A 27511-nucleotide genomic window follows, 5' to 3' on the forward strand; every position below is an offset into this window, starting at 1 on the left:
TTAACGTTAGTATCTTGGGGGGCTCAGCCCCATCCTCGGTTCAGAGGGCCATAGTACACGGTCCTCTCACCCCGGAACGCTGACGCTTTAAGGCCAGGTCGCACCTCGTTCTTTCTGGCCAATCAGGAGCCACGTCCTCCGGCGTTTTCCTTTCCCGCCCCGCCTCCTCCCGTCTCCATGGGAACGCTCCGAGTGTCTACTCCGAGGCCGGGGCTTCGGTTTTGGTCAAGCCGGGCTGCGGCCATTGTTTATTTAGACGGTGTATTTGGGCAGGTCCCCATCCCTCTCCAGAGGCTCCGTAAGTGACGCGGACTCTCGGGAGCACCGAGCCAGAAGCGGACAAGGGCGGGGAGAGCTGTGGCAGGAAGAGAGGCAGAAGAGGGAGGGCCGGGGGCCGAGAAGCCGCTCCGGCTTAGAAATCTCGGACACCAGTGTAGGTGGGTTCTTCACAGCCGCCCTCCCCACGTTTAAACTGAAGAAGGGGAAGGAGAGAGGAGGCGGAGGCAGCTTGGGTCCTGGGGCCGGGGTGCTCGGGGCCGGGAGGTGCTGGGGCGGAGGTCTGGATGGGGAACGGAGGCCTGGATGCGGAACGGAGGCCTGGATGCGGAACGGAGGCTGCGCGTGTTTCCGCTACAGCAGCCGATGCCGCCGGGATCCAGCTCCGCGAGAACCGTTTGTACGTCTGAATCCGGAGCTTCAGATGTACAAACTCTGGCGGCCCTTGGTGCGTACGGGGAGCCCAAACCTGCCCTGCTCCCGGGACACCATGAAGCATTTTTCTCTCTAGGGAAAGAGGGCTCTTAACTGTTTATCATTTTCCCCAGGGACCTGTAATCAGCAACGGAGGACCAGGGTGGCAAAGACTCATGCCCCCATTTTACAGGTGAGGAAAGTGAGGCCCTACGAGGTCTAGAAGTTTGGTCTTTTTCGAAGTTCTACAAGTGGTTGGTGATAGAGTTGAGACTATGATCATGTCCTGGGGGCCCTAGATCTGGGATCTTTTGCTAAGACTCTGTACTCTGATCTAATAGTAAATCCAGTATTTATGTTGTAAGAAGTAGGAAAGGGTGATGGAATTTACCTTTCTACTTAACTGATTCAACAAAATTTTTAAAACGTACTTTTAGAAAGAACTATTTAAGTGTGCTGCTGTTTTTCCAATCTTTTTAAAAAATTGTACATGTTAATAATTAACTAGGAAATTTTTGAGGCTCAGAGAGGTTAAATTACATAGAAAGCATCTTCATTCCTGGAGGGACTAAACTGTGAGATCAAATTCTGTTTTCATGCCCAAACTAGAATTGTACTTTTCTTAGATGGTCAGAAATAAGGTCCTGAGTGCCAGTTCGTACAGCTCTCCTTTTGGGTGCTTGAAAGGGAACAGAAATGTTCTTGGGCTCTTTCTGACCTCTGTCTGGGAGATTTGGGGGTTAACACTCAGTTAGTACGTGGGGATTGTAGTGAGTTTGGGAATTTCAAGTCATGCCCAGTCGTTCATTCCTCCTTTCTTCTCCCTCAGCTCAGCCTTCTCAACACTCCACGCTTCCCCCAAAAAGGAGCACAAAGGAGGAAGGAATGGTCACTATTTCCCTCACAGTCTGATCCCAGGTGAGTCGGATTGTCTTTTCTCATGTATAAAATGCCCCCAGCTTCTCCATGGATAGCAGGAGTAGTGGAGGTGGCCACGGGGATGGATGGACCAGACTGAATAGAACATATTCCTCTTTGCCTGGGAAGCTTTCAAGCCTCCTATGCAGCAAGCCCCGACCTCCTGCCCAGTGTCTTTTCCCAGCAATTACTCATTCAGTCAGCCAGTCATTCAAGCCTACTATATAATTCATACTGTTTTTGATGACCCGAGATGAATAAATACAAAAATGTCTTTCCTTAACCTTGGGGAAACAAACCACATGAGGTTAATAAGAATTTCTAAAGTTATCATACATTAAACAGTGCTGGAATGAGTGGCACTTTTAAGTAAAAGACAGGAACAGGAACTCAGAGTTGAATAATTACTATGAATTGGAAGATATCATTCCAGACAGGAAGACCATCATTTAGTCTCAGGCAGAATATAAGGAGACAAATAAGGAAACCGGGCTAGTTGCAGTAGAGACATAAGTATGAATGTGTAAGGTAAGGCCATACTCTGGAGGGCCAGTTAATGTTTAACTGGTTACTTATTCTTGTGTACCACTCAGAGTCCACGGCACATCAACCAGAGACAGCCAGTATTGACATTTTGATGTACTTATCAATACTCAGAGCCTTTTATTTAATACTTAATATACATACATACTCACTAATCCGTACAAATACTAGTATGTATGCATACATACACATATACATATGTACAAATATGCAAACATAAATTTAAGATACATATATAAAGAGATGAGTATATATTAAAAAATTTGAATCATTACAGATAGGCTCCATGAGGGCAGGGAATGTTCCTAGTATATAGAACTATGCCTGGCATATAGTGAGCACTCAATGAATATTTGTTGAATGTATGAATGGCTGTTATATGTTTAATTTTTTCATTTAACATATGGACATTTTTCCAAGTATGTTTGGATAGCATGAGTATTTTTTTTAACATCTTTATTAGAGTATAATTGCTTTACAATGGTGTATCAGTTTCTGCTTTACAACAAAGTGAATCAGTTATACATATACATATTTCCCCATATCTCTTCCCTCTTGCATCTCCCTCCACCCCACCCTCCCTATCCCACCCCTCTAGGTGGTCACAAAGCACTGAGCTGATCTCCCTGTGCTATGCGGCTGCTTCCCACTAGCTATCTATTTTACGTTTGGTAGTGTATATATGTCCATGCCACTCTCTTTGTCCCAGCTTACCCTTCCCCCTCCTGGTATCCTCAAATCCATTCTCTAGTACGTCTGCATATTTATTCCAGTCTTGCCCCTAGGTTCTTCTGACCATTTTCTTTTTTTTTTTTTAGATTCCATATATATGTTAGCATACGGTATTTCTTTTTCTCTTTCTGACTTACTTCACTCTGTATGACAGTCTCTAGGTCCATCCACATCACTACAAATAACTCAGTTTCGTCCTTTTTATGGCTGAGTAATATTCCATTGTATATATATGCCACATCTTCTTCATCCATTCATCTGTTGATGGACACTTAGGTTGCTTCCATGTCCTGGCTATTGTAAATAGAGCTGCAATGAATATTTTGGTATATGACTCTTTTTGAATTATGATTTTCTCAGGGTATATGCCCAGTAGTGGGATTGCTGGGTCATATGGTATTTCTATTTTTAGTTTTTTAAGGAACCTCCATACTGTTCTCCATAGTGGCTGTATCAATTTACATTCCCAACAACAGTGCAAGAGGGTTCCCTTTTCGCCACACCCTCTCCAGCATTTATTGTTTGTAGATTTTTTGATGATGGCCGTTCTGACTGGTGTGAGATGATATCTCATTGTAGTTTTGATTTGCATTTCTCTAATGATTAATGATGTTGAGCATTCTTTCATGTGTCTGTTGGCAATCTGTATACCTTCTTTGGAGAAATGTCTATTTAGGTCTTCTGCCGATTTTTGGATTGGGTTTTTTTTTTTTTTAATTTTTTAAATTTGTTTACTTTTGGCTGTGCTAGGTCTTCGTTGCTGCGCCTGGGCTTTCTCTAGTTGCGGTGAGCCGGGGCTACTGTTTGTTGCGGTGCGTGGCTTCTCATTGTGGTGGCTTCTCTTCTTGTGGAGCACGGGCTCTAGGCGCCTGGGCTTCAGTAGTTGTGGCTCATGGGCTCTAGAGCACAGGCTCAGTAGTTGTGGCACACAGGCTTAGTTGCTCTGCGACATGTGGCATCTTCCCAGACCAGGGCTCAAACCCGTGTCTCCTGCATTGACAGATGGATTCTTAACCACTGCGCCACCAGGGAAGCCCTGTTTGTTTTTTTGATATTGAGCTGCATGAGTTTCTTGTATGTTTTGGAGATTAATCCTTTGTCAGTTGCTTCATTTGCAAATATTTTCTCCCATTCTGAGGGTTGTCTTTTCGTCTTGTTTATGGTTTCCTTTGCTGTGCAAAAGCTTTGAAGTTTCATTAGGTCCCATTTGTTTATTTTTGTTTTTATTTCCATTTCTCTAGGAGGTGGGTCAAAAAGGATCTTGCTGTGATTTATGTCACAGAATGCTCTGCCTATGTTTTCCTCTAAGAGTTTGAAAGTTTCTGGCCTTACATTTATGTCTTTAATCCATTTTGAGTTTATTTTTGTGTATGGTGTTAGGGAGTGTTCTAATTTCATTCTAATTTCATTCTGTCCAGTTTTCCCAGCACCACTTATTGAAGAGACTATCTTTTCTCCACTGTATATTCTTGCTTCCTTTATCAAAGATAAGGTGACCATATGTGCGTGGGTTTATCTCTGGGCTTTCTATCCTGTTCCGTTGATCTGTATTTCTGTTTCTGTGCCAGTACCATACTGTCTTGATTACTGTAGCTTTGTAGTATAGTCTGAAGTCAGGGAGCCTGATTCCTCCAGCTCCGTCTTTCTTTCTCAAGATTGCTTTGGCTATTCGGGGTCTTTTGTGACTCCATACAAATTGTGAAGTTTTTTGTTCTAGTTCTGTGAAAAATGCCATTGATAGTTTGATAGGGATTGCATTGAATCTGTAGATTGCTTTGGGTAGTAGAGTCATTTTCACAGTGTTGATTCTTCCAATCCAAGAACATGGTGTATCTCTCCTTCTATTTGTATCATCTTTAATTTCTTTCATCAGTGTCTTATAATTTTCTGCATACAGGTCTTTTGTCTCCTTAGGTAGGTTTATTCCTAGATATTTTATTATTTTTGTTGCAATGGTAAATGGGAGTGTTTTCTTAATTTCACTTTCAGATTTTTCATCATTAGTGTATAGGAATGCAAGAGATTTCTGTGCATTAATTTTGTATCCTGCTACTTTACCAAATTCATTGATTAGCTCTAGTAGTTTTCTGGTAGCATCTTTAGGATTCTCTATGTGTAGTATCATGTCATCTGCAAACAGTGACAGCTTTACTTCTTCTTTTGTGATTTGGATTCCTTTTATTTCTTTTTCTTCTATGATTGCTGTGGGTAAAACTTCCAAAACTATGTTGAATAATAGTGGTGAGAGTGGGCAACCTTGTCTTGTTCCTGATCTTAGTGGAAATGCTTTCAGTTTTTCACCATTGAGAACGATGTTGGCTGTGGGTTTGTCATATACGGCCTTTATTATGTTGAGGAAAGTTCCCTCTATGCCTACTTTCTGTAGGGTTTTTATCATAAATGGGTGTTGAATTTTGTGAAAAGCTTTCTCTGCATCTATTGAGATGATCATATGGCTTTTCTCCTTCAATTTGTTAATATGGTGTATCACGTTGATTGATTTGCGTATATTGAAGAATCCTTGCATTCCTGGGATAAACCCCACTTGATCATAGTGTATGATCCTTTTAATGTGCTGTTGGATTCTGTTTGCTAGTATTTTGTTGAGTTTTGCATCTATGTTCCTCAGTGATATTGGCCTGTAGTTTTCTTTCTTTGTGACATCTTTCTCTGGTTTTGGTATCAGAGTGATGGTGGCCTCATAGAATGAGTTTGGGAGTGTTCTTCCCTCTGCTGTATTTTGGAAGAGTTTGAGAAGGATAGGTGTTAGCTCTTCTCTAAATGATTGATAGAATTCGCCTGTGAAGCCATCTGGTCCTTGGCTTTTTTTTGTTGGAAGATTTTTAATCACAGTTTCAATTTCAGTGCTTGTGATTGGTCTGTTCATATTTTCTATTTCTTCCTGGTTCAGTTTTGGAAGGTTGTGCATTTCTAAGAATTTGTCCATTTCTTCCAGGTTTCCATTTTATTGGCATATAGTTGCTTGTAGTAATCTCTCATGATCCTTTCTATTTCTGCAGTGTCAGTTGTTACTTCTCTTTTTTCATTTCTAATTCTATTTATGAGTCTTCTCCCTCTTCTTCTTGATAAGTCTGGCTAATGGTTTATCAATTTTGTTTATCTTCTCAAAGAACCAGCTTTTAGTTTTATTGATCTTTGCTATCGTTTCCTTCATTTCTTTTTCATTTATTTCTGATCTGATCTTTATGATTTCTTTCCTTCTGCTAACTTTGGGGGATTTTTGTTCTTCTTTCTCTAATTGCTTTAGGTGTAAGTTTAGATTGTTTATTTGAGATGTTTCTTGTTTCTTAAGGTAGGCTTGTATAGCTATAAACTTCCCTCTTAGAACTGCTTTTGCTGCATCCCATAGGTTTTGGGTCATTGTGTTTTCATTGTCATTTGTTTCTAGGTATTTTTTGATTTCCCCTTTGATTTCTTCAGTGATCTCTTGGTTATTAAGTAGTGTGTTGTTTAGCCTCCATGTGTTTGTATTTCTTACAGGTTTTTTCCTGTAATATCTAGTCTCATAGTGTTGTGGTCAGAAAAGATACTTGATACAATTTCAATTTTCTTAAATTTACCAAGGCTTGATTTGTGACCCAAGATATGATCTGTCCTGGAGAATGTTCCATGAGCACTTGAGAAGAATGTGTATTCTGTTGTTTTTGGACGGAATGTCCTATAAATATCAATTAAGTCCATCTTGTTTAATGTATCATTTAAAGCTTGTGTTTCCTTATTTATTTTCATTTTGGATGATCTGTCCATTGGTGAAAGTGTGGTGTTAAAGTCCCCTACTATGATTGCGTTACTGTTGATTGTATTATGTCAATATGAATATTGACATAATATGAAAGGATAATCAGGGAGATAAATAAAGTGGAGATTGACCACTTTCAACATATATTTATTGGTCATTTGCATTACTTCTTTGATAAATTGACTCAAATTACCTTTTTCCTACTGAATTTTTTGTTTCCATTTGATAGAATGTACTCAGTATGTAACATATGGAAGCCATTTGTTATGCTGTAAATATTTCTTTAGGTTATCATTTGCCTTTTACTTTTAAGGACTTCTTTGTTTATATAACTTAAATTTGTATAAAGTGAATCTTCTTTTTATTTATATGTATAGTTTTATACAGCACTAGCTGACAGCTCAACATCACTCTCATGAGAGGTCCAAACCAGAACTGCCCAGCCAAGCTACCCGTGAATTTCTGACCCAGAGAAACCATGAAAGATAATAATTATTGTTTTAAGCCACTCAGTTTTGAAGTAACTAGTTGTGTGGCAGTAGATTATAAACACAGGTGTTGCTGCATTTTATTGGCCTTATATTTTACTTTATTTCTGAAGTTTATGTCAATATTCATTAGTAATATAGATCTGTAGTTTTCTGATTTTGCTGTCTCAGTGTTTTCCTGAGTTTCTTAAAATTTTTGATAACTCTTTTATATGCCTTGGAATAGTTTAATAGAATCACATAATCTGTTCTTTGCAAATCTGAAAGAATTCATTTAAGGAAACTTTTGGGTTGTTATTGTGAAGGTCATATTTCTTTGATAACCTGACCAGTTTCTTTCAAAATATCTGATCTGTTCAGAATTTTTCCCTTTTCTTGGGGTTATATCAAATGGTTTTCTAGGAAAAAATACATTTCCCATTCAGATTTATGTTCTAAAGAATGGTGGAAAGTGCCCACCTAATGTTCAATTAAATTTTTATCTGTTGCTTTTTCACTAATCTCATTTCTAACTTTTTTCTCTTTGTGCCCACCCCTTTTTCTTTTCTTTTATAGCTACTCAGGGATTGATCTATTTTATTGTTAATATTTTCCCCCCAAAGAACTGGCCCTTGGATTCATTTAACAATGGTAAATGTTTTTCAATCCTAACATTTTCTTTTACTAACTCTATAACTTTCCCTTTAACATTTAAGTGTTTAATCCATCTAGTGTCCCATTGTATATGATATCAAATTGGAATCCAGCTTTATTTTTTCTCATATAGTTAATCAGTTTCACACCACCATCTAGTGTAAATAATCCATTCTTCTTTGATTTTTAATGCCCTCTTTATTGTTAATAAGTTTTCATATATAAACAAGTACATTGCTTAGGCTCTGAGTCCTCAATTCTGTTCTACTGGTCTATTTGTTCTGATTTTACTACTGTAGTTTGGTGGTATGTCGGTATCTAGTAGAACAAGTCTTCCTGCTTGGTTTACTTAAGTCTTTATGGACTTCTTTTCCCTCCCTATAAATTTTAGGGAAAAAAAGTATACCGTGTTCCTCAAAAAATCCAGCTAGAAATTTGACTGGAGGTATACTGAATTTGAGTCATCTCATCCAAGAATATGGAGGCATGCTTCTCCCTTTATTCAGATAATCTTTTTTCTACTTCATTGGAATTTGAAAGTTGTCTTCAAAGATAAAACTATCTTTTTATAAGATAGTTGGTTTTTTTTGCTGTTGTGAATATCTTGTTTTCTGGTAGTTGATTGCTGATACCGTGATGCTTTTGCTTTATTGTGTCTGGTAATTTTGCTGAGCTTTTTCATCAGTTTATGGTTTATCCACATACTCTTGTTTTTCTAGGTAGATTGCCATAACATATGCAAATAATGACATTTTATGTTTTTTCTTCTAATCCTTAGCTTCTTATTTCTTTTTCTTTTCTTATAGTATTTGTCAGAACCCTTAGTACTATTTTGAAAGCAGTGGTGATGGTGGGCATTCTTATCTTGTTACCATTGTAAAGGAAATACGTATATAATTTCTCCATTAAGCTTAATGTTTGATGTAGATTCTTAGTATCAGTATATAACCTTTACCAATTTAGGTAGTTTCTTTTTATTTCTAGTTGGCTAAAAGTTTTTGTAAGACCTTTATAGGCGGTGAACATTATGATCGTTATCACACAATTTTTCTGCATCAGTTGAGATAATTGTGGTTTTCTTCTGTAGTCTATTAGTATAGTGAATTATGTTGATTAGTTTTCTCATGTTGAACTGTCCTCCATTCCTGTTATAAATTATGCTTTATCATTTTTTCATACATATCTGAATTCAGTTAGCTAATATCTATTGAGGATTTTTTACATATCTATCAAACTTAAAAATGGGCCTATAGTTTTCTTTTGTATTGTTCTTATCAGGTCTTGTAATCAATATTACACTGGCCATATAATGAGCTAGTAATTTTCACTTTCTATTTTCTAAAACAATTTGATTATAATAGTAATTAACTGTTAATTGAACATTTGCGAGAACTCAACTGTAAAACTCTTTGGGCCTTTGATTTTGGGGGAGGGAGAAAGAATCTTGGCTGCCATTTCAGTTTTCTTTAATACTTACTGGTATGTAATTTTATATTACTCTTCAAATCTATTTTGGCATTTTATATTGGCATTGTGTACTAGGAATTTGTCCTTTTATATAGATGTTCAAGTGTATTTGCATATAGTTCATAATGCTCTTGTATTATTTTAAGTCTTATGTCTGTGGTTATTTCCTCATTTTGTCCAGTATTTTGTTTATAATCATCTTTTCAAAAAAAATTAGATTTGCAGAGATCTGACTTATTAAAATTTTTTTTGACATTAAATTTTTAAGAGCATCTTTTGGCCTTATGCATTTCCACATCATCTATTTGTTTATTGCCCCTTTGACTTTTAGCTTTATCCTTCTTTTCTGAAGTTTGCTCTTTTTTTTTCAGAGGGGGAGGGTTTTTATTTTCTGAGTTTCTGAGTTGAATGCTTAGGTTGATGATATGTAGCCATTCTTATTTCCTTTTAGTACTTATTTATCTGGGTCTTGAAAATTTTGGTGTGTAATTATTATTATTCAATTCAAATTTTCTTAATTATCATTATATTTTCCTTTTAAATTTAAGGGCTATTTAATATGTTACTTGGGTTCCAGAAGTGTGGATTTTTAAATTCCATTGTTAATAGTTCCTAATTTTATTACCTTGTATCTAGAGAATGTATTCTGCATTATGTTGATAATTTGGAATTTATTGAGATTTCTTGTATAGACCAATACATGGTCAATCTTGTAACAGTATTGTGGGTTCATGAAAATAATGTGTATTTAGTGTTTGGGGAGTATAGAATTCAACACAGAAAAAATAACTCGAGTATTAATTGTACTGTTTAGTCTTTATATTGTTGAGTTCTTTGGTTTTGCTTGATCTATCATTTTCTGAGAGGAGTGTATTAATATCTATAATTACAATCAATGGTGTATATATTATATCTCCTTGAACTTACGATAGTTGTTACTTAATACATTTTTGAAATTCTATTTATGGGTGCAGTTTAATTATAATGGATATTTTTTGGTCTTACTATTTATTAATACAGAAAAAAAACTGTGTTTTTGTCCCTTATATTTTTGCCATAAATTTTTTATTGGGATATAACTGGCATATTAGTTTCAGGTATACAACATGATTCTATATTTGTATATATTGTAAAATGATCACCACAATATGTCTAGTTAACATCCATCACCACACATAGTTACGAACTTTTTGCCATAAATTTTATTTCAGCTGAAGTTAAGTTTGTTATTACAGCTTTCTTTTGGTTCATATTTATGTGGAATATGTTCTTCCATCCTTTTATTCCCATGTTTTTTTTTCTTTTTAGTGTGTCTCTTCTAAACCACATGTTGAATCTCATTTTTTTAACCTACAAATCTGTGTCTTTTAATCTGTGAGATTAAGCTATTCACATTCACTATAATTACTGTTATTTTTGCTATCATATGGTCCCCATCTTCTCTCACCCCCCCCCACCCTCTGATATACAGTCTTGGAGCAATTCTGACAAAATCTTAATTCTGGTGGGTGGTACACCAAGAGCAATAATTTCATTTCTCATAAAATTACTCTGTTAATCTCGGGTAATACTTTTTCCTTTGATTTTACCTTATGTAATATTAATATCGCAAAACCTACTTTATTTATTTATTTATTTTCCGGTACGCGGGCCTCTCACTGCTGCGGCCTCTCCCGTTGCGGAGCAACAGGCTCCGGACGCGCAGGCTCAGCGGCCATGGCTCACGGGCCAAGCCGCTCCGCGGCATGTGGGATCTTCCTGGACCGGGGCACGAACCCGCGTCCCCTGAATCGGCAGGCGGACTCCCAACCACAGCGCCACTAGGGAAGCCCCTACTTTATTTTTGTCTATATTTTTCTGTTATAGATTAGCCTGTCTTTTCATTTTTAATCTTCTAGAATTCAGTAGTTTGGAGTGTCTTCTAAGCAATATGCCTCTATATTTTAAAACTGTTTTAGTATCCTTTTGTCTATTAATAATTTTACTTGCCATCTTAATTTATGCTTTCTATAATTTTTTTCCTCTATAGACTTGTACTTACTAATTTTGAATGTAGGTATTCCGCTTTTAACTTTCTAGTGGGGGAGAATATTTTAAACAGATTTTAAAAAATATTTTCAAAGTTTTACAGTGTTTTTTAGTAAACTGAAATGCACATGCCTGGTGGTTCTAATTCTGGAAATGTATCTTCTAGAAATATTACGAGTGTTCAATGATGTATTTAAGAGAGTTGTTCACTGCTGTATTATGATAGCCAGAAAACTGGAAATAATCTTCATCAGTATGGGAACAGTTAAATTTTGGAACATCATAACATGAAATGCTATGCAACTTTTACAAGAATACATCAACCATCTATTTCTGCATAATAAATTATATGTAGCAGCTTAAAACAACAAACATTTATTATCTCAGTTTCTAAGGGTCAGGAATCTGGGAACAGTATAGCAGTGTGGTTCTGGCTCAGGGTTTCACACGAGGTTGCAGTCAAGCTGTCAGCAGGACTACAGTTCATTGGAAGCCTTCACTGGGGCTGGAGGATCCACTTCTTGATGGTTCACTCACATGGCTGTTGGCAGATGCCTCATTTCTTACTGAGGACAGAAGGCCTCAGTTCCTCACCACATGGGCCTCTCTACAGGGCTGCCTAACTATTCATACAGTGTGTTAGGTAGCTTCTCCTAGAGTGACTGATCCAAGAAAAAAAGCATGGAGGAAGCTGCAGTGCCTTTTATGAGCTAGTCTTGAAAGCTGCACACCATTGCTTCCCCTTCTTTTTTTTCCTGTTCATCAGAAGTAAGTCCCTAACCCAGGCCACATTCAAGGGGTGGGGAATTAGGCTCCGCCTTTTGAAGGGAAAGGTATCAAATAACTTCTGGACATATTTTAAAATCACCACGAATAACATAGGCCTATATGTACTGAAACGGGAAGTTGTATACTACATATTATGTAAAAAAAAGCAGACTGCAGAATTATCATGTCTGTGTTATGAAAAAAACATTAGTGGGGTATGTATGTATGAAAAAAGGTCCGTAAGGACACAGTGAAAACTATAGTGGTTATTTCTTGAATTATTTGGGGAGGGTAGACTTAATTTTTACTTATATTACTTCAGCATTGTTATAATTTTTATGAACTTTCAGTAAAAAAAAAATGAGGCTCTTAATCTCTAGTATATTTTTAAAAATAAATTCCTAAATCTTAGCATTTACTGAACATTTTAAATTGAACTTTACAATTGAGAATGTGTCATCAAAGAAAAATGAATTTGTCACATAACAAACTTATGATTTATTCTTTCTAAAATATTTTTAGACAGTTAGAATACATGCATTTATCTCTTCTACTTTCTAAAACTGCATAGATATCGTAAAAAACCAAGAAATTTATGAACTTACAATGATGAAGCCGAAGAGCCATCAGCAAATGAGAAATTTCAACAAAATCCTGGATGGCAACAGTAGGAATAGTGGTAAGAGCCACATAGGGCTGAAGGTGTTACATCCTAGAATACTCCGCAGGGTAATACAGACAAGAAAGGAACTGATGAGCCCTGTGAACTTTGGAGAGGCTCAAATCCATACACCATTTGGGGCAGAGGGCCAGCCACAAAAGAAGACCCTAAAATATTTCCAGAGAGGAGAGAAAAAGTTGCCCACAAAGGAATTACAGTTTGTTTGTTCTTTAAATCAGTCTTAGCAACACTAAAAGCTTATAAACAGTGAAGCAGTTCTGAGAAAAATTCTTTTCACTCTCGAATTCTCCACCCAGCCACTTATGAGGGATAGTAATAAAGACTTAAGGTATACAGTGATTCAAATGATTCTTGGGAATCTTTCCTAGTAACCGTGTTTGGACATTCTCCTTTGAAGAAAACCTCGCCTGTTTCTCACCTTTGCTTTCTTCGATGGCCATAGGCTTAACATTCACAGGCTTGATTGAACTCATGTTGTTATGTGCCTCCCAATTAATGGTGTAAATCACAAAAGAAGAAGAGTCTTATGATCTTGAAATGGAGCACTAACGAGTAGCTGGCCCTGACTGGCGCAGGATGATGGACTTTTCCAAAATAAAAGGGGTGGGTGAGGGGATGAGACACTTGATAAAATAGATTATATAAAGCCTTTTGAAAAATCAAAAAATTGAGGACAGTAAATTTATTAAATAAAAATTAAACAGGTAATTCCCCCCCACAAAAAAATGGTATATAATCATATTCAAAATTATATAAGTACTGCTTATTGACTTAACCAGAAAATTAGTGCTAATGCTGCGGGTGGTAATCTAATTCCTCATCTCACAGTGGGAAGTAAACAGTCTAAAGTGATCAGCCATGAAGCAATAATATAAGCAACATGAAGCAATATTGTTACAGTTGGCAAATAGTTCTGGTCCAGAGTATGTAGACCTGGGTCCTAGCTGCAGTACCTCCAGGTCCATGATCTTGGGAATTAATCTTTTTCAACCATTATTACTAATGTGTAAAATGAGGATAATAATAGTATCTACAACATAGGATTGCTGTGAGGATTTCTTGAAATATATGTGAAGAGTACTTACTTGGCTCAGTGGTTAGCAGACAAATGCTATATAAATGTTTCTTATGATGGTGATGGTGTTCAGTGATTGGATACATTATTTAAGTACTTGACCTCTTATTATGTCTCCTCTTACCTTGTTTTTCTTCATTATTGGAGTTATTTCTTTTTCTTTTTGGTTTACCACTTATGTTACCTGCTGAATGTCTTTTTCTTTGTCCATCTTCTCACTTAGATTTCTTCTTCCTGGAAAGCCTGATCTTCGACCAGATGGCCATAACATTTGAAGATGTGACTGTTAATTTTACTTGGGAGGAGTGGAAATTCTTGGATTCTTCTCAAAAAAAGCTCTACAGAGAGGTCATGTGGGAGAACTACACAAATGTCACGTCAGTAGGTAAATTATCCCAACTCTTAGGGAATAAGGTTAGTTTATTCTGGGACCAGTTTTTTTTTTTTCAACATCTTTATTGGGGTATAATTGCTTTACAACGGTGTGTTAGTTTCTGCTTTATAGCAAAGTGAATCAGTTATACATATACATATGTTCCCATATCTCTTCCCTCTTGCGTCTCCCTCCCTATCCCACCCCTCCAGGTGGTCACAAAGCACCGAGCTGATATCCCTGTGCTATGTGGCTGCTTCCCACTAGCTATCTACCTTACGTTTGGTAGTGTATATATGTCCATGCCTCTCTCTCGCTTTGTCACAGCTCACCCTTCCCCCTCCCCATATCCTCAAGTCCATTTTCCAGTAGGTCTGTGTCTTTATTCCTGTCTTACCCCTAGGTTCTTCATGACATTTTTTTTTCTCAAATTCCATATATATGTGTTAGCATACGGTATTTGCCTTTCTCTTTCTGACTTACTTCACTCTGTATGACAGACTCTAGGTCTATCCACCTCATTACAAATAGCTCAATTTTGTTTCTTTTTATGGCTGAGTAATATTCCATTGTATATATGTGCCACATCTTCTTTATCCATTCATTCGATGATGGACACTTAGGTTGTCTCCATCTCCGGGCTATCGTAAATAGAGCTGCAATGAACATTTTGGTATTGGAACATTTTGAATTATGGTTTTCTCAGGGTATATGCCCAGTAGTGGGATTCCTGGGTCATATGGTAGTTCTCTTTGTACTTTTTAAGGAACCTCCATACTGTTCTCCATAGTGGCTGTACCAATTCACGTTCTCACCAGCAGTGCAGGAGTGTTCCCTTTTCTCCACACCCTCTCCGGCATTTATTGTTTCTAGATTTTTTGATGATGGCCATTCTGACTGGTGTGAGATGATATCTCATTGTAGTTTTGATTTGCATTTCTCTAATGATTAATGATGTTGAGCATTCTTTCATGTGTTTGTTGGCAGTCTGTATATCTTCTTTGGAGAAATGTCTATTTAGGTCTTCTGCCCATTTTTGGATTGGGTTGTTTGTTTTTTTGTTATTGAGCTGCATGAGCTGCTTGTAAATTTTGGAGATTAATCCTTTGTCAGTTGCTTCATTTGCAAATATTTTCTCCCATTCTGAGGGTTGTCTTTTCGTCTTACGGTTTCCTTTGCTGTGCAAAAGCTTTGAAGTTTCATTAGGTTCCATTTGTTTATTTTTGTTTTTATTTCCATTTCTCTAAGAGGTGGGTCAAAAAGGATCTTGCTGTGATTTATGTCATGGAGTGTTCTGCCTATGTTTTTCTCTAAGAGTTTGATAGTTTCTGGCCTTACATTTAGGTCTTTAATCCGTTTTGAGCTTATTTTTGTGTATGGTGTTAGGGAGTGATCTAATCTCATACTTTTACATGTAGCTGTCCAGTTTTCCCAGCACCACTTATTGAAGAGGCTGTCCTTTCTCCACTGTACATTCCTGCCTCCTTTATCAAAGATAAGGTGACCATATGTGCGTGGGTTTATCTCTGGGCTTTCTATCCTGTCCCATTGATCTATCTTTCTGTTTTTGTGCCAGTACCATACTGTCTTGATTACTGTAGCTTTGTAGTATAGTCTGAAGTCAGGAAGCCTGATTCCTCCAGCTCCATTTTTCATTCTCAAGATTGCTTTGGCTATTCGGGGTCTTTTGTGTTTCCATACAAATTGTGAAATTTTGTTCTAGTTCTGTGAAAAATGCCATTGATAGTTTGATAGGGATTGCATTGAATCTGTAGATTGCTTTGGGTAGTAGAGTCATTTTCACAATGTTGACTCGTCCAATCCAAGAACATGGTATATCTCTCCATCTATTTGTATCATCTTTAATTTCTTTCATCAGTGTCTTATAATTTTCTGCATACAGGTCATTTGTCTCCTTAGGTAGGTTTATTCCTAGATATTTTATTATTTTTGTTGCAGTAGTAGATGGGAGTGTTTTCTTGATTTAACTTTCAGATTTTTCATCATTAGTGTATAGGAATGCAAGAGATTTCTGTGCATTAATTTTGTATCCTGCTACTTTACCAAATTCATTGATTAGCTCTAGTAGTTTTCTGGTAGCATCTTTAGGATTCTCTATGTATAGTATCATGTCATCTGCAAACAGTGACAGCTTTACTTCTTCTTTTGTGATTTGGATTCCTTTTATTTCCTTTTCTTCTCTGATTGCTGTGGCTAAAACTTCCAAAACTATATTGAATAATAGTGGTGAGAGTGGGCAACCTTGTCTTGTTCCTGATCTTAGTGGAAATGCTTTCAGTTTTTCACCATTGAGGACGATGTTGGCTGTGGGCTTGTCATATATGGCCTTTATTATGTTGAGGAAAGTTCCCTCTATGCCTACTTTCTGCAGGGTTTTTATCATAAATGGGTGTTGAATTTTGTCAAAAGCTTTCTCTGCATCTATTGAGATGATCATATGGTTTTTCTCCTTCAGTTTGTTAATATGATGTATCACATTGATTGATTTGCGTATATTGAAGAATCCTTGCATTCCTGGAATAAACCCCACTTGATCATGGTGTATGGTCCTTTTAATGTGCTGTTGGATTCTGTTTGCTAGTATTTTGTTGAGGACTTTTGCATCTATGTTCATCAGTGATATTGGCCTGTAGTTTTCTTTCTTTGTGACATCCTTGTCTGGTTTTGGTATCAAGGTGATGGTGGCCTTGTAGAATGAATTTGGGAGTGTTCCTCCCTCTGCTATATTTTGGAAGAGTTTGAGAAGGATAGGTGTTAGCTCTTCTCTAAATGATAGAATTCACCTGTGAAGCCATCTGGCTGGGACCAGTTTTGTTGAGTATTTTGGTTATTAGGGTGCTATATTGAGGTAGATGAACCATTCTCAAAAATGGTTCTTAAATCACATGAGAAATAGAAGGTAAAGAAAGCAAGATATCTTCCAAAACATTTTGGCTATGTAATTAATAGGTATTTGTGATTCTTATTTATTTTCTGGATTACACTTAAAGCACAGATTTCTGCCCATAATTTTGTGCAGTCCTCAATTTGTTCTCTCTTCATGTTCTATTTGTAAGCTAGCTTTTGCTGTATAACAAACTACCCCAAACTTAGTGACTTAAAACAAACTGTGTTATTTTTCATGATTCTAGTTGGTTAGATGGATCTTCTATCATTGAGTGACTTGACTGGGGCTGGATGGTCTAAGATGAAGCTGGACAGCCTGAATGGCAGTTGGTCAGTATCAGTGTTATAACAGGCATGTATTGACCACATGTCTCTCTTCAAGGAGGCCAGCCCAGGCTCATTTACATGGTGGTGATCACAGGACTTTCAAAACCAGCAAGAGAGGCCAAGCCCCAATGCACAAGCACTTTGCGAATCTCTGCTTGTCTCACTTTTGTCCCAGTGGCCAAAGCAAATTATAAAGCCAAGCCTAGAGTCACTGTGTAAGGGGAACACCCAAAGATGTAGATAAAGTAGAGAGTTTTTTCCCACAATCTACTATACTATTTTAGAACAGAAAAATAGAAACAATATTTTATTTCTTATAATAATGCCCCAAATAGAGTAATCTAATTAAATCTCAGTCTTTAAGACTATTTCCATTAAACCAGTCAGGCTTTCTCTTTTATTTCTAACAGTACCTGGTATGTAGTAGATGCTCAAGATATGTTTGTTGAGTGAATGAATACATCTATGAATGAAAAAACAAATGAATTCCACACCCAAATATGGAGCAGCCTAAGTCATAACACTTCTTTCCCACTTGCACCCACACATATATTCCTGTAATTCTGGAGCTTGTTGATTGAGATACTTGGAAATTTTTAAGCACAGCTTTCATCTTACCACTGGGTTATCTGCTTATTTTTCTAGGAGACTGGAAAGAGAGCTACAGACTCCAAGAAGAAAGATTCAGATATTTTGAACATGAACATCTTTCCTGCTGGCAAGGCTGGAGGAATGCCAGCACTCAGATATATGATAATCAGAACTATGTGGAAATGGTTCAAGGTATAGATTCCAAAGACCTAAAGCAGCAACACCTTTCTCACTCTCAAGAATGGTTAATACTCTTCACACAAGTACCAGGGTTTGGGAACTATGAACTGACTTTTGAAGGTAAAATTCCCAGGAACTTAAAATATACGAAGTTTATACCTTGTCAATCCTTAGAAACAAAACACACTGAAGACAATGGTAGAGACATCTATGTGAGTGATTCACGTGGTTTTCAAGGACGCAGATACCATGTTGTCATATCCAGGAAAAATCTCTCTGTGGAAAGAGAACAGAAGCTCATAGGTCCGTATTCTTATATCCCAGGAGAGGAAGCCCTTCCAGAGTACATTGGGGAGATATGCCAAAATGACCTGCTGAAAGGCTCTGTGGAAGAGAAATACTGTGGATATAATAAATGTAAAGAAAGTTATTATTGGAACTCACAGTGTGTTCACAAGAGAAATCAACTTGGAGAAACGTTGTATCCATGCTCCATCAGCACAGCATGCTTCACTCAGAGATCAGACCTATACAGACATCCAAGAATCCACATAGGTAAGAAGCTGTACAGATGTAATGAAGGTGCCAGTAATTTTAGTCAGAGCTTCGGTGTTCACTTTCATCAGAGAGTCCACCCAGGGGAGGTACCTTATATATGTAATGTGTGTAGTAAGAGCTTCAGTCAGATCTCCAGTCTTCACTGTCATCAAAGAGTCCACACAGAAGAGAAACTCTGTAGACTGCAGTGTGATAAGGACCTCGGTAGAAATTCATTACTTCACATTCACCAGAGACTTCACACAGGAGAGAAGCCTTTTAAGTGTGATCAGTGTGGTAAGAGTTTTAGTCGGAGTTCAGTACTTCATGTTCATCAGAGAGTCCACACAGGAGAAAAACCATATAAGTGTGATGAGTGTGGTAAGGGCTTCAGTCAGAGTTCAAATCTTCGAATTCATCAGTTAGTCCACACAGGAGAAAAGTCCTATAAATGTGATGACTGTGGTAAGGGCTTTACCCAGCGCTCAAATCTTCAAATCCATCAGAGGGTGCATACAGGAGAGAAGCCTTACAAATGTGACGACTGTGGGAAGGACTTTAGTCACAGCTCAGATCTTCGCATTCATCAGAGGGTCCATACAGGGGAGAAGCCCTATACTTGTCATGAATGTGGGAAGGGCTTCAGCAAGAGTTCCAAACTTCACACTCACCAAAGAGTACATACTGGAGAGAAACCCTATAAATGTGAACAGTGTGGGAAGGGCTTCAGTCAGCGTTCTCATCTTCTCATTCATCAGAGAGTCCATACAGGAGAAAAACCCTATAAATGTGTTGATTGTGGAAAGGGCTTTAGTCACAGCTCAAATCTTCACATTCATCAGAGGGTCCACACAGGAGAGAAGCCTTATCAATGTGCTAAGTGTGGTAAGGGTTTCAGCCATAGCTCAGCTCTTCGAATTCATCAAAGAGTCCACATGGGAGAAAAGATTCATAAATGCCATGAGTATTATAAGGGGTTCGATCAGAATTCACATCTTCACAGTAATCGCAGAAGAAAAACCTTATAATTCTGTTCATTTAGTTATAACAGCTTTAATCAAAGCTTCACCTTAAGTCCAGTAAATGCTGCTGGGAAGAAAATTCTATAAATAACCCAAATAATCCCAAGCAACATTTATTGTTTCCCCTAATTCCTACTAAAAATCATTTGCCTCAAGAGGAGATCCTTAGGAGGATATTTTAAATTAAAATGTATTTTCTTTTTCTACAATAAATATTATGCATAGTCATTATAAAATATATAGAAGAGTCAAGAAGAAAACTTTTCATCCTGTTTCATTCTAAGCCTTTTTTCCTGTGCATTTCCATGTGCATGAAGTCATACTGTATGTTCAATTTTATATTTTCACTGACTTCAAAACATTTTCTTATATTTTGGTTTGAAGTGAAATTGGCTAGCTATAAATGAAATAGCATCTTGACTCGCCTGTAAAGTCCCTAAGAAGCTACAGAAAAAAAATGAAAACACACAAAACTTGAAACTCAAACTGGTAGACAACAAGTTCTCAAATGTTGAAGAATTAACTAAAGGGCCAGTAAATTCGGAAAACAATGTATGACCCTTATCCAAGATAGGGTATCTTAGAGATGTTATTTCTGTCACCCAGAAAACTCAAGAACCAGCCTTTTGTTGCAGGGGTGCTGCACTATGAGGTTACCATAATACACTCTCACCCATTCCCCTTCCCAGTTTTCCACATTTATTCATAGGTTCAGACACTAGGAGGTGTGGAAAAATTCTGGTTTTCTAAAAAAACCAAAGAGGGAAAATGGATAAAGACCTCTGCAACAGTAATTGTCAAAAGACAACAGAATAACACCTTCAGAATTGTGAGGCTGAAAAATGTTATCGCCCATAGTTTATCTTATCAACTAAATTGTCTTTTACGTTTGTAGGTAACAAATTAGATAAGCAAGAAAACAGAAAACATATCAAATATGTACCTTTCTTAAAGAGAGCTCAAGAATGTGGAAGTCATAGTGTAAAAGAACTGGTAACAAGCACTAAAATCAGTTAAACATGCAGTTAAGTCTTGAATAATTGTTAATTTGTTTACAAAACTTCAAAAATATTAAATAGTTGTACAAGAAAATATTTAATATACAAATGTTGAGTATAAAAGCATTATATGTTAAAGTCTGGATGGGAAAGTAGGGTTATCAGATAAAATCCAGGACACCCAGTTAGGTATGATTTTCAGATATACAATGATAATTTTTTAGTATTAAGTATGTCCCAAATATTGCATGGAACTTATACTAACAAATTATTTGTTCATATAAATTCAAACTTAACAGCACCCTGTGTTTTTGTTTGCTAAATTTGGCTACCAAATGAGGGAAGGACAGCAAAAGAAAGTGTGCTACATCTCTGACCTTAAATAGCATGGATTCATTACATTTTCTTCTTGACTTTAACAACTCTAGAAATAAAGGTCTAAATATTTTTTTACAAAGTTAGAAATTGAAACTAAAATAACTAAAAACATATTTCTTTCAAAACAGAGAAGATAAAAGCAAAGAATATTCAGTGCCTATAGCAAAAGACAGAAAACAAAAACAACATGAAGATGATCTAAAAAATTGGAGAACATGGATCAAGATGAGAGGAAATCAAATTTATCAAAATAGGTTAAATCTCCCCTTAAAAAGTTTTGAAAACCCTTGATTGAATTAAAATTTTACTTATATGCTATTACAACAGAAAAGATTAAAGCAAAATGATATTGGTCAATTGACCAATTTTCAATTGATTGCTCAATATTGATTTATTGATATAAAAGAATAGGCAAATGTTTATTAGGCAAACAAAAGCATGCCTACAATATACTTTTAAAGGTTAATTTTAAATGAACTGATTAAACCCATTAAGGTGGGTAATAATATAAAAACCAAGTTTCCTAAATTCTTGTAATAATCAGAAAAATACAATGGGTGCAAAAAAGGGTTTGAAATACTAAAATTTCTTTAAAAGGAACAAATAGCAAAAATGTAGAATGAAAATAATGAAAAACAAAACATTTAATTGAAAATAAAGGGACTTGTATAGAGTGGATGTTCTTAATTTATAGATTTATTTCCAAACTCATCAAAATCCCAATGAGATGTGAAATTGAAAAAAGTATTCTAAAGTCTTTTAAGAAAAATAGATATTGGAGAAGAGCAAAGATAATTATAAGAAAGATTAATGAGATTGCCCTAACATATAATAAATGATATATTGAAGTTAAAATACTGAGAACTTGATTGTACATTTGAAAAAATGTTCAGAATGCTCAGTTATTACTAAATAGCTTAAAAATAAACCAGTATATGGTTTACATATATATATATAAAACATTAAGTAGATATGCTTAAATACTTTACATGATAAAAGATTTATGTATAGAAGGACTGTTCAGTAAATGGTGCTGAGAAAATTATTTAACTCGTGAAAAATAAAATTAGGCTTTCGTCTCATGACCTATATCATATATACTGATCTAATATATATTGATTAAAGCACAGGTTTTCAAGCTGTGTTCCATGAACCTCCATATGGTTTCATGAAGGCTGGTTCATCAAAAACAAAGCCACAAGTTAACCCCATCCATCTTTTCTGATTCATGTTCAAGATTAGCACAAGATTTCTTTCTCTCTTTGTTTTCTTTTAGAGGAGGTTCTACCATTTTAAACATAAAATGTTTAAAATTCACCAAAGTGGGTTTTTCCATGGTTGAAAACACACATGCATTTTTTGAGAGTTTGATGAAATGGAAGAACTCAGAAAAAATACCTAGGAATTTGACCACATTAAAAAAATTTAAACTATAGTTTAAGAACATATGGAAGTCAAGACAACAGGGAAAATATTTGCCCTGATTAGGATAGTTATGAACTTTTATAAGTTAATACAAGAGATGGACACCAACTTTAAAAAATGGCAAAGGACATCAACAGATTAAAGCAATGAAAATACCACTATCATAAACAAAAATTGTAATAGCTATTTTTAGTGAGAGTACAGAATGATTGATACTTATACACTACTTATGTTGAGGGTAAATTGACATGCTTTGGTAAAGCTATTTGGCCAATTATAAGCCTTAAAATTGTTCTTATTCTTTGTCCTACAGTGATTTCATATCTAGTGTATATCCTGTGGAAATAGAGTTACACTCTATTAGGGTACTTCATTTTTTTTTTTAACATCTTTAATGGAGTATAATTGCTTTACATTGTTGTGTTATTAGGATAGTTCTATTTGCAAAGAACAGAGATCCACTTAAGTTATTTCATATAAAAATTGAGTTATATAACATTATGTTTTAAAATCTCACCAAAAAAGGAAAAGAAAACACTAGGACAGAAGCTTCAATATGAGGATTTGCCGTAGAAAGCCATTATTAGACAAGGAGGCTACCCTTTCAAGAACTTTTGTTTCTCTTTGGTTATTCCTCTCTTCTCTACAGACTGACCTCCTGTTTACTCACTCTGCATGCTTATAATCGCCACCACATCCTTGAATATAGTTTTTTCAATTTTATTGCCCATCACTAACTTGTAACTTCTGGGTCTCTGTTTAGATTTCTGAGTAGGGGAAGATGATTGGCTCAACTTATAACTACTACCTCCTGACAAGTCTGAGACCAGGCCAAACTATAGGCTACCGGTAAGCCTTTGGATTGGCCTGCTTTGTATCAGATGTTCACTCTGGTGCTCTCAGACATGCCCAGGGATGAAGTGATAAGGCATATAACATGGTTGTAAGGGCTGATGTTCAAATAGGTTTCTCCAGAAAGTGGTGGGTCTGGGCTAAGCATTCTGAACCAAATTAGAACACGTACACAGATAAATGTTTAAGATATTTATTATAATATTTCTATGCTGCCCTCCCCCCTAAATAGGGGAAAGGTCATATAAATTATGGGTCATCTACATGATGTAATCTTATGCAGTCATTAAAACTTATATTTTCCAAGAATGTTATAATAAAAATATACTTATGGTGTTAAAAGTACAAGATATAGAACTCTATATGGGGTAAGATTCTATTTATATTTATACAGATATTTCCATGGGGAAAACATTGGATGTATACAAAAATATTATTAGTGGGTTTCTTTGAGAGGATCTTTGGTTATCTTTATGTTCTTCATGCTTTTCTGTATTTTTTATATTTTTATTGGTGTCATTTAAAAAAAATAAAATTTTACATACAACTTATTTAAAATGTTAATGATTACATGACATTCCATTGTGTGGCTGTACCATAATACTTATGGCTATATTATCGGGTATTTAGACTGTTTTAATTTTTATATCATGAATTGAACTGCCATAAATGTACTTATGTATGAAGTTTTCAATTATTTTAGTTAATTTTTATAATGATTTTCTATATTCAGTTATTGGGCTAAAAGATAGGAGGCAGAAGGTATAATTTGTGCAAAGAAATGGAATAATGAAATTACATTGATGTATACAGCCAGCTACAAGTAATGTCCAAGTACCTGACAACAATGTCAAAGCTAAGTACTTGACATTGTTGGATTATAAAGTATAAAAGCGAAAGGTGAGGTTAGAGGATGACCAGGTCATGAAGGACTTCTTGTGCCAAGCTAAAAAATTTCTCATGGTCATGGAGAGACATTAAAGAATCTTAAACAAAGCAACAACAGTATGTCATTTGGAAAAGACTTCAACAACAGTGACTGGATATCCAGAGACTGGATATTTTGTACAGTGAGGGGAAGAGGAGCAAGAATGGAGGTCATGAGGCCATATAGTAGACAAGACAACGAGGTGGTGTCAATGAGTTTTGAAAGTAGGAGGCAGTTTCCTTTTCTTTTTTTTTTTAATATTTATTTATTTGGTTGCACTGGGTCTTAGTTGTGGCAGGCGGGCTCCTTAGTTGTGGCTCACGGGCTCCTCGGTTGCAGCATGTGGGCTCCTTAGTTGTGGCATGTGAACTCTTAGTTGCGGCACGCATGTGGGATCTAGTTCCCTGACCAGGGATCGAACCCAGGCCCCCTGCACTGGGAGCACAGAGTCTCATCCACTATGCCACCAGGGAAGTCCTCAGTTTCCTTTTTTTTTTTTTTTTGCGGTACGTGGGCCTCTCACTGTTGTGGCCTCTCCCGTTGCGGAGCACAGGCTCCGGATGCGCAGGCTCAGCGGCCATGGCTCACGGGCCCAGCCGCTCCGCGGCATGTGGGATCTTCCCGGACCGGGGCACAAACCCGTGTCCCCTGCATCGGCAGGCGGACTCTCAACCACTGCGCCACCAGGGAAGCCCTTAGCTGTAAATTAAAAGGGTTGAGATAACAAGAGTCCTAAGGTCTCTTGTGAACTTGTATCTCTAGAATAGTGCATACTAAACTATTGATTTTCACAGGACCCTGTTGCCGGGAAGTCTTCTCAAAAGTTTAACGTCATTTTAATTTCACAGTCACGTCAAGAAAGGTCCTACTAAGTGCACTCTATAGTCAAGAAAAATCGTGGCTTGGAAAGGCTCACGATTAGCCCGAGGAAACCAAGTGGTGAGACCCAGCTGGAAATCTCACCAAGTCTCCAGGCACCAAATGGCAAGTCTGTTTCATAGTACTGGAGACTAGAGGTCACCAGACACTTCTAATAGCAATTGAAGAGAAGCCCAAAGGACAGAACAGTTACCCAGTTTTCATGGGAAAATGTGTGGATTCCGGGATCCGCAGAGAATACATGAGCAACCTGGCCAGGAAAGCCCCACTGCTCTACAGCAGGAGGACTAACGCAGCCGCGGACTGTGCTGGCGCCAAACCGCTCCACCGGGGCCGCAAGGGGTGGTGCCTCCCAGCGGAATACGTCCAGAGGCTGCAGTGGCTAGACTGTTTCTTAGGCGAGGACTCGAGTATCCTTACTGCCTTGGCAAGCAGTCCGAGCCTTCAGGCCTGCCCAACTCTCAGACTGGAGGGACTCCTGAGGGCAAGCACAGGTTTAGCTTGATTTCTTATTTTTGTTGATAGGCTGAAGCTTCCAATTGCACACGCTCTTAGTGAAGATCTCTTAAGGCTCATACGAAACTCCTACTGCTCTCGCGGTAGCAGTGAGCTCAGACCACTCCGGGCTGAGCTGGGCCGACTTTATTCTGGGAGCTGGTGCAAATGGTTTGGGATCCGCCTAATTTCTGGAGAGGGTGGGGGTCCGGGCTGGTTTACAGCGCTCTATTCTAGAGAAGCTGACCTCTTCAGACTACAAAAATGACAGTCCCTACACTCCACCGGCCGTCTTCCCACCATTCTGCCCTTCCCTAGGGGAAGAGAACAGAAAAGGAGGGATGGATCCCTTCATAGCTAGGACTCAGGTCAGTAAGCGTTTCTTCTCCATCTGGAAACGCAGTTTCAGAGTCATCTCGGAGATCTCGTCCCCATGCTGGAGGCTTAAACATTGTCAAATCTGGTCTCTGGAATCCTGTGCTTTCACATCATTTCTATAGTACCTTCTATATAGGCATTAGGAGTTCCTGTAGTGTTTCTGACTTCTAGCACAGTGTTGACACATTATAAATGTTTAAGGGATGGATACTGTTGAAGAGACAGTATCATCATAACTTCACATCTTAAAATGATTTCAAGTCCATTGAGAGAAAAAAATTTAGAATTTTGGGGTTTAGGAACAAAGAATCCATTAAAATTTTTACACGTGCCCCATACAGAAGTAGTATTCCCAGTTGCTTTTTTTTTTCTTTATTTTTTGGCTGTGTTGGGTCTTCACTGCTGCATGTGAGCTTCTCATTGCGGTGGCTTCTCTTGCTGCAGAGCATGGGCTCTAAGAGCATAGGCTCAGTAGTTGTGGCACATGGGCTTAGTTCCTCTGTGGCACGTGGGATCTTCCCAGACCAGGGATCGAACCCATGTCTCCTGCATTGGCAGGCAGATTCTCAACTACTGCGCCACCAGGGAAGCCTTCCAGTTGCTTTTATATGAAAACTGAGTCACAGGAAGAGAAACCTGATTGAAAAATTCCCTTCCTCTTTAAACTAGTACTCTTTTTATATTCATAATGCAATTGACAAGAAATAAAACTTTAAAACAGCATCAAGCAAGTCACTGTGCAGGTAGTCCTCATGTCAGCCTTCTCTCCCACTTTTGTGTTATCCACTAAATAGTGAACATGAAGGAATTATTTTAGGATCAAAGAGCCAAACAGATAGAAGCTGATGCAGAATATTGATTGACTTTTTTTTAATTCCAAAAAGTTATACATTTTCATTCAGAAATCAAAACCACTGAGATGTTACCATTTCGTACCCATGAAGACACAAAGGAAAATTCCGTTATTCCTGGAAGTTTAATCTTCTAATAGCCTCTTCCTTTTCTTCCCTCAACCCTTCTATCTCCTGTCCAATTACTTGGTTTCCTCTATGACATGCATACAGGCATACCTCACTTAACTGTGCTTCACAAATGATGAGGTTTTTTGTTTGTTTTTTACGAATTGAAGGTTTGTGGCAACCCTGCATTGTCAGATGATGGTTGGCATTTTTTAGCAATAAAGTATTTAAAAATTAAGGTATGTATATTGTTTCTTTTTTTTTTTTTTTTTTTTGCAGTATGCGGGCCTCTCACTGCTGTGGCCCCCCCCCCCGCGGAGCACAGGCTCCGGACGCGCAGGCTCAGCGGCCATGGCTCACGGGCCCAGCCGCTCCGCGGCATGTGGGATCCTCCCGGACCAGGGCACGAACCCCCGTCCCCTGCATCAGCAAGCGGACTCCCAACCACTGCGCCACCAGGGAAGCCCTGTATATTGTTTCTTTTAGAAATAACGCTAT

General features: G+C 37.4%; 1 protein-coding gene across 1 annotated transcript; it reads left to right on the forward strand.

Moving 5' to 3' along the window:
* ZNF214 (zinc finger protein 214) lies at positions 1-27282 on the forward strand. Its single transcript, XM_089915215.1, has 4 exons — positions 1-883; positions 1520-1608; positions 14008-14169; positions 18037-27282. The coding sequence occupies exons 1-4, from the start codon at positions 867-869 to the stop codon at positions 19725-19727; spliced, it is 1959 nt and encodes a 652-aa protein (XP_089771341.1). The 5' UTR covers positions 1-866; the 3' UTR covers positions 19728-27282.
* The last annotated feature ends 229 nt before the right edge of the window (positions 27283-27511 follow it).

Source organism: Delphinapterus leucas, chromosome 7, assembly GCF_059928025.1.
Source record: "Delphinapterus leucas isolate spDelLeu-1000000601 "Yukka" chromosome 7, BTC_Dleu_Yukka2, whole genome shotgun sequence".
NCBI lineage: Eukaryota > Metazoa > Chordata > Mammalia > Artiodactyla > Monodontidae > Delphinapterus > Delphinapterus leucas.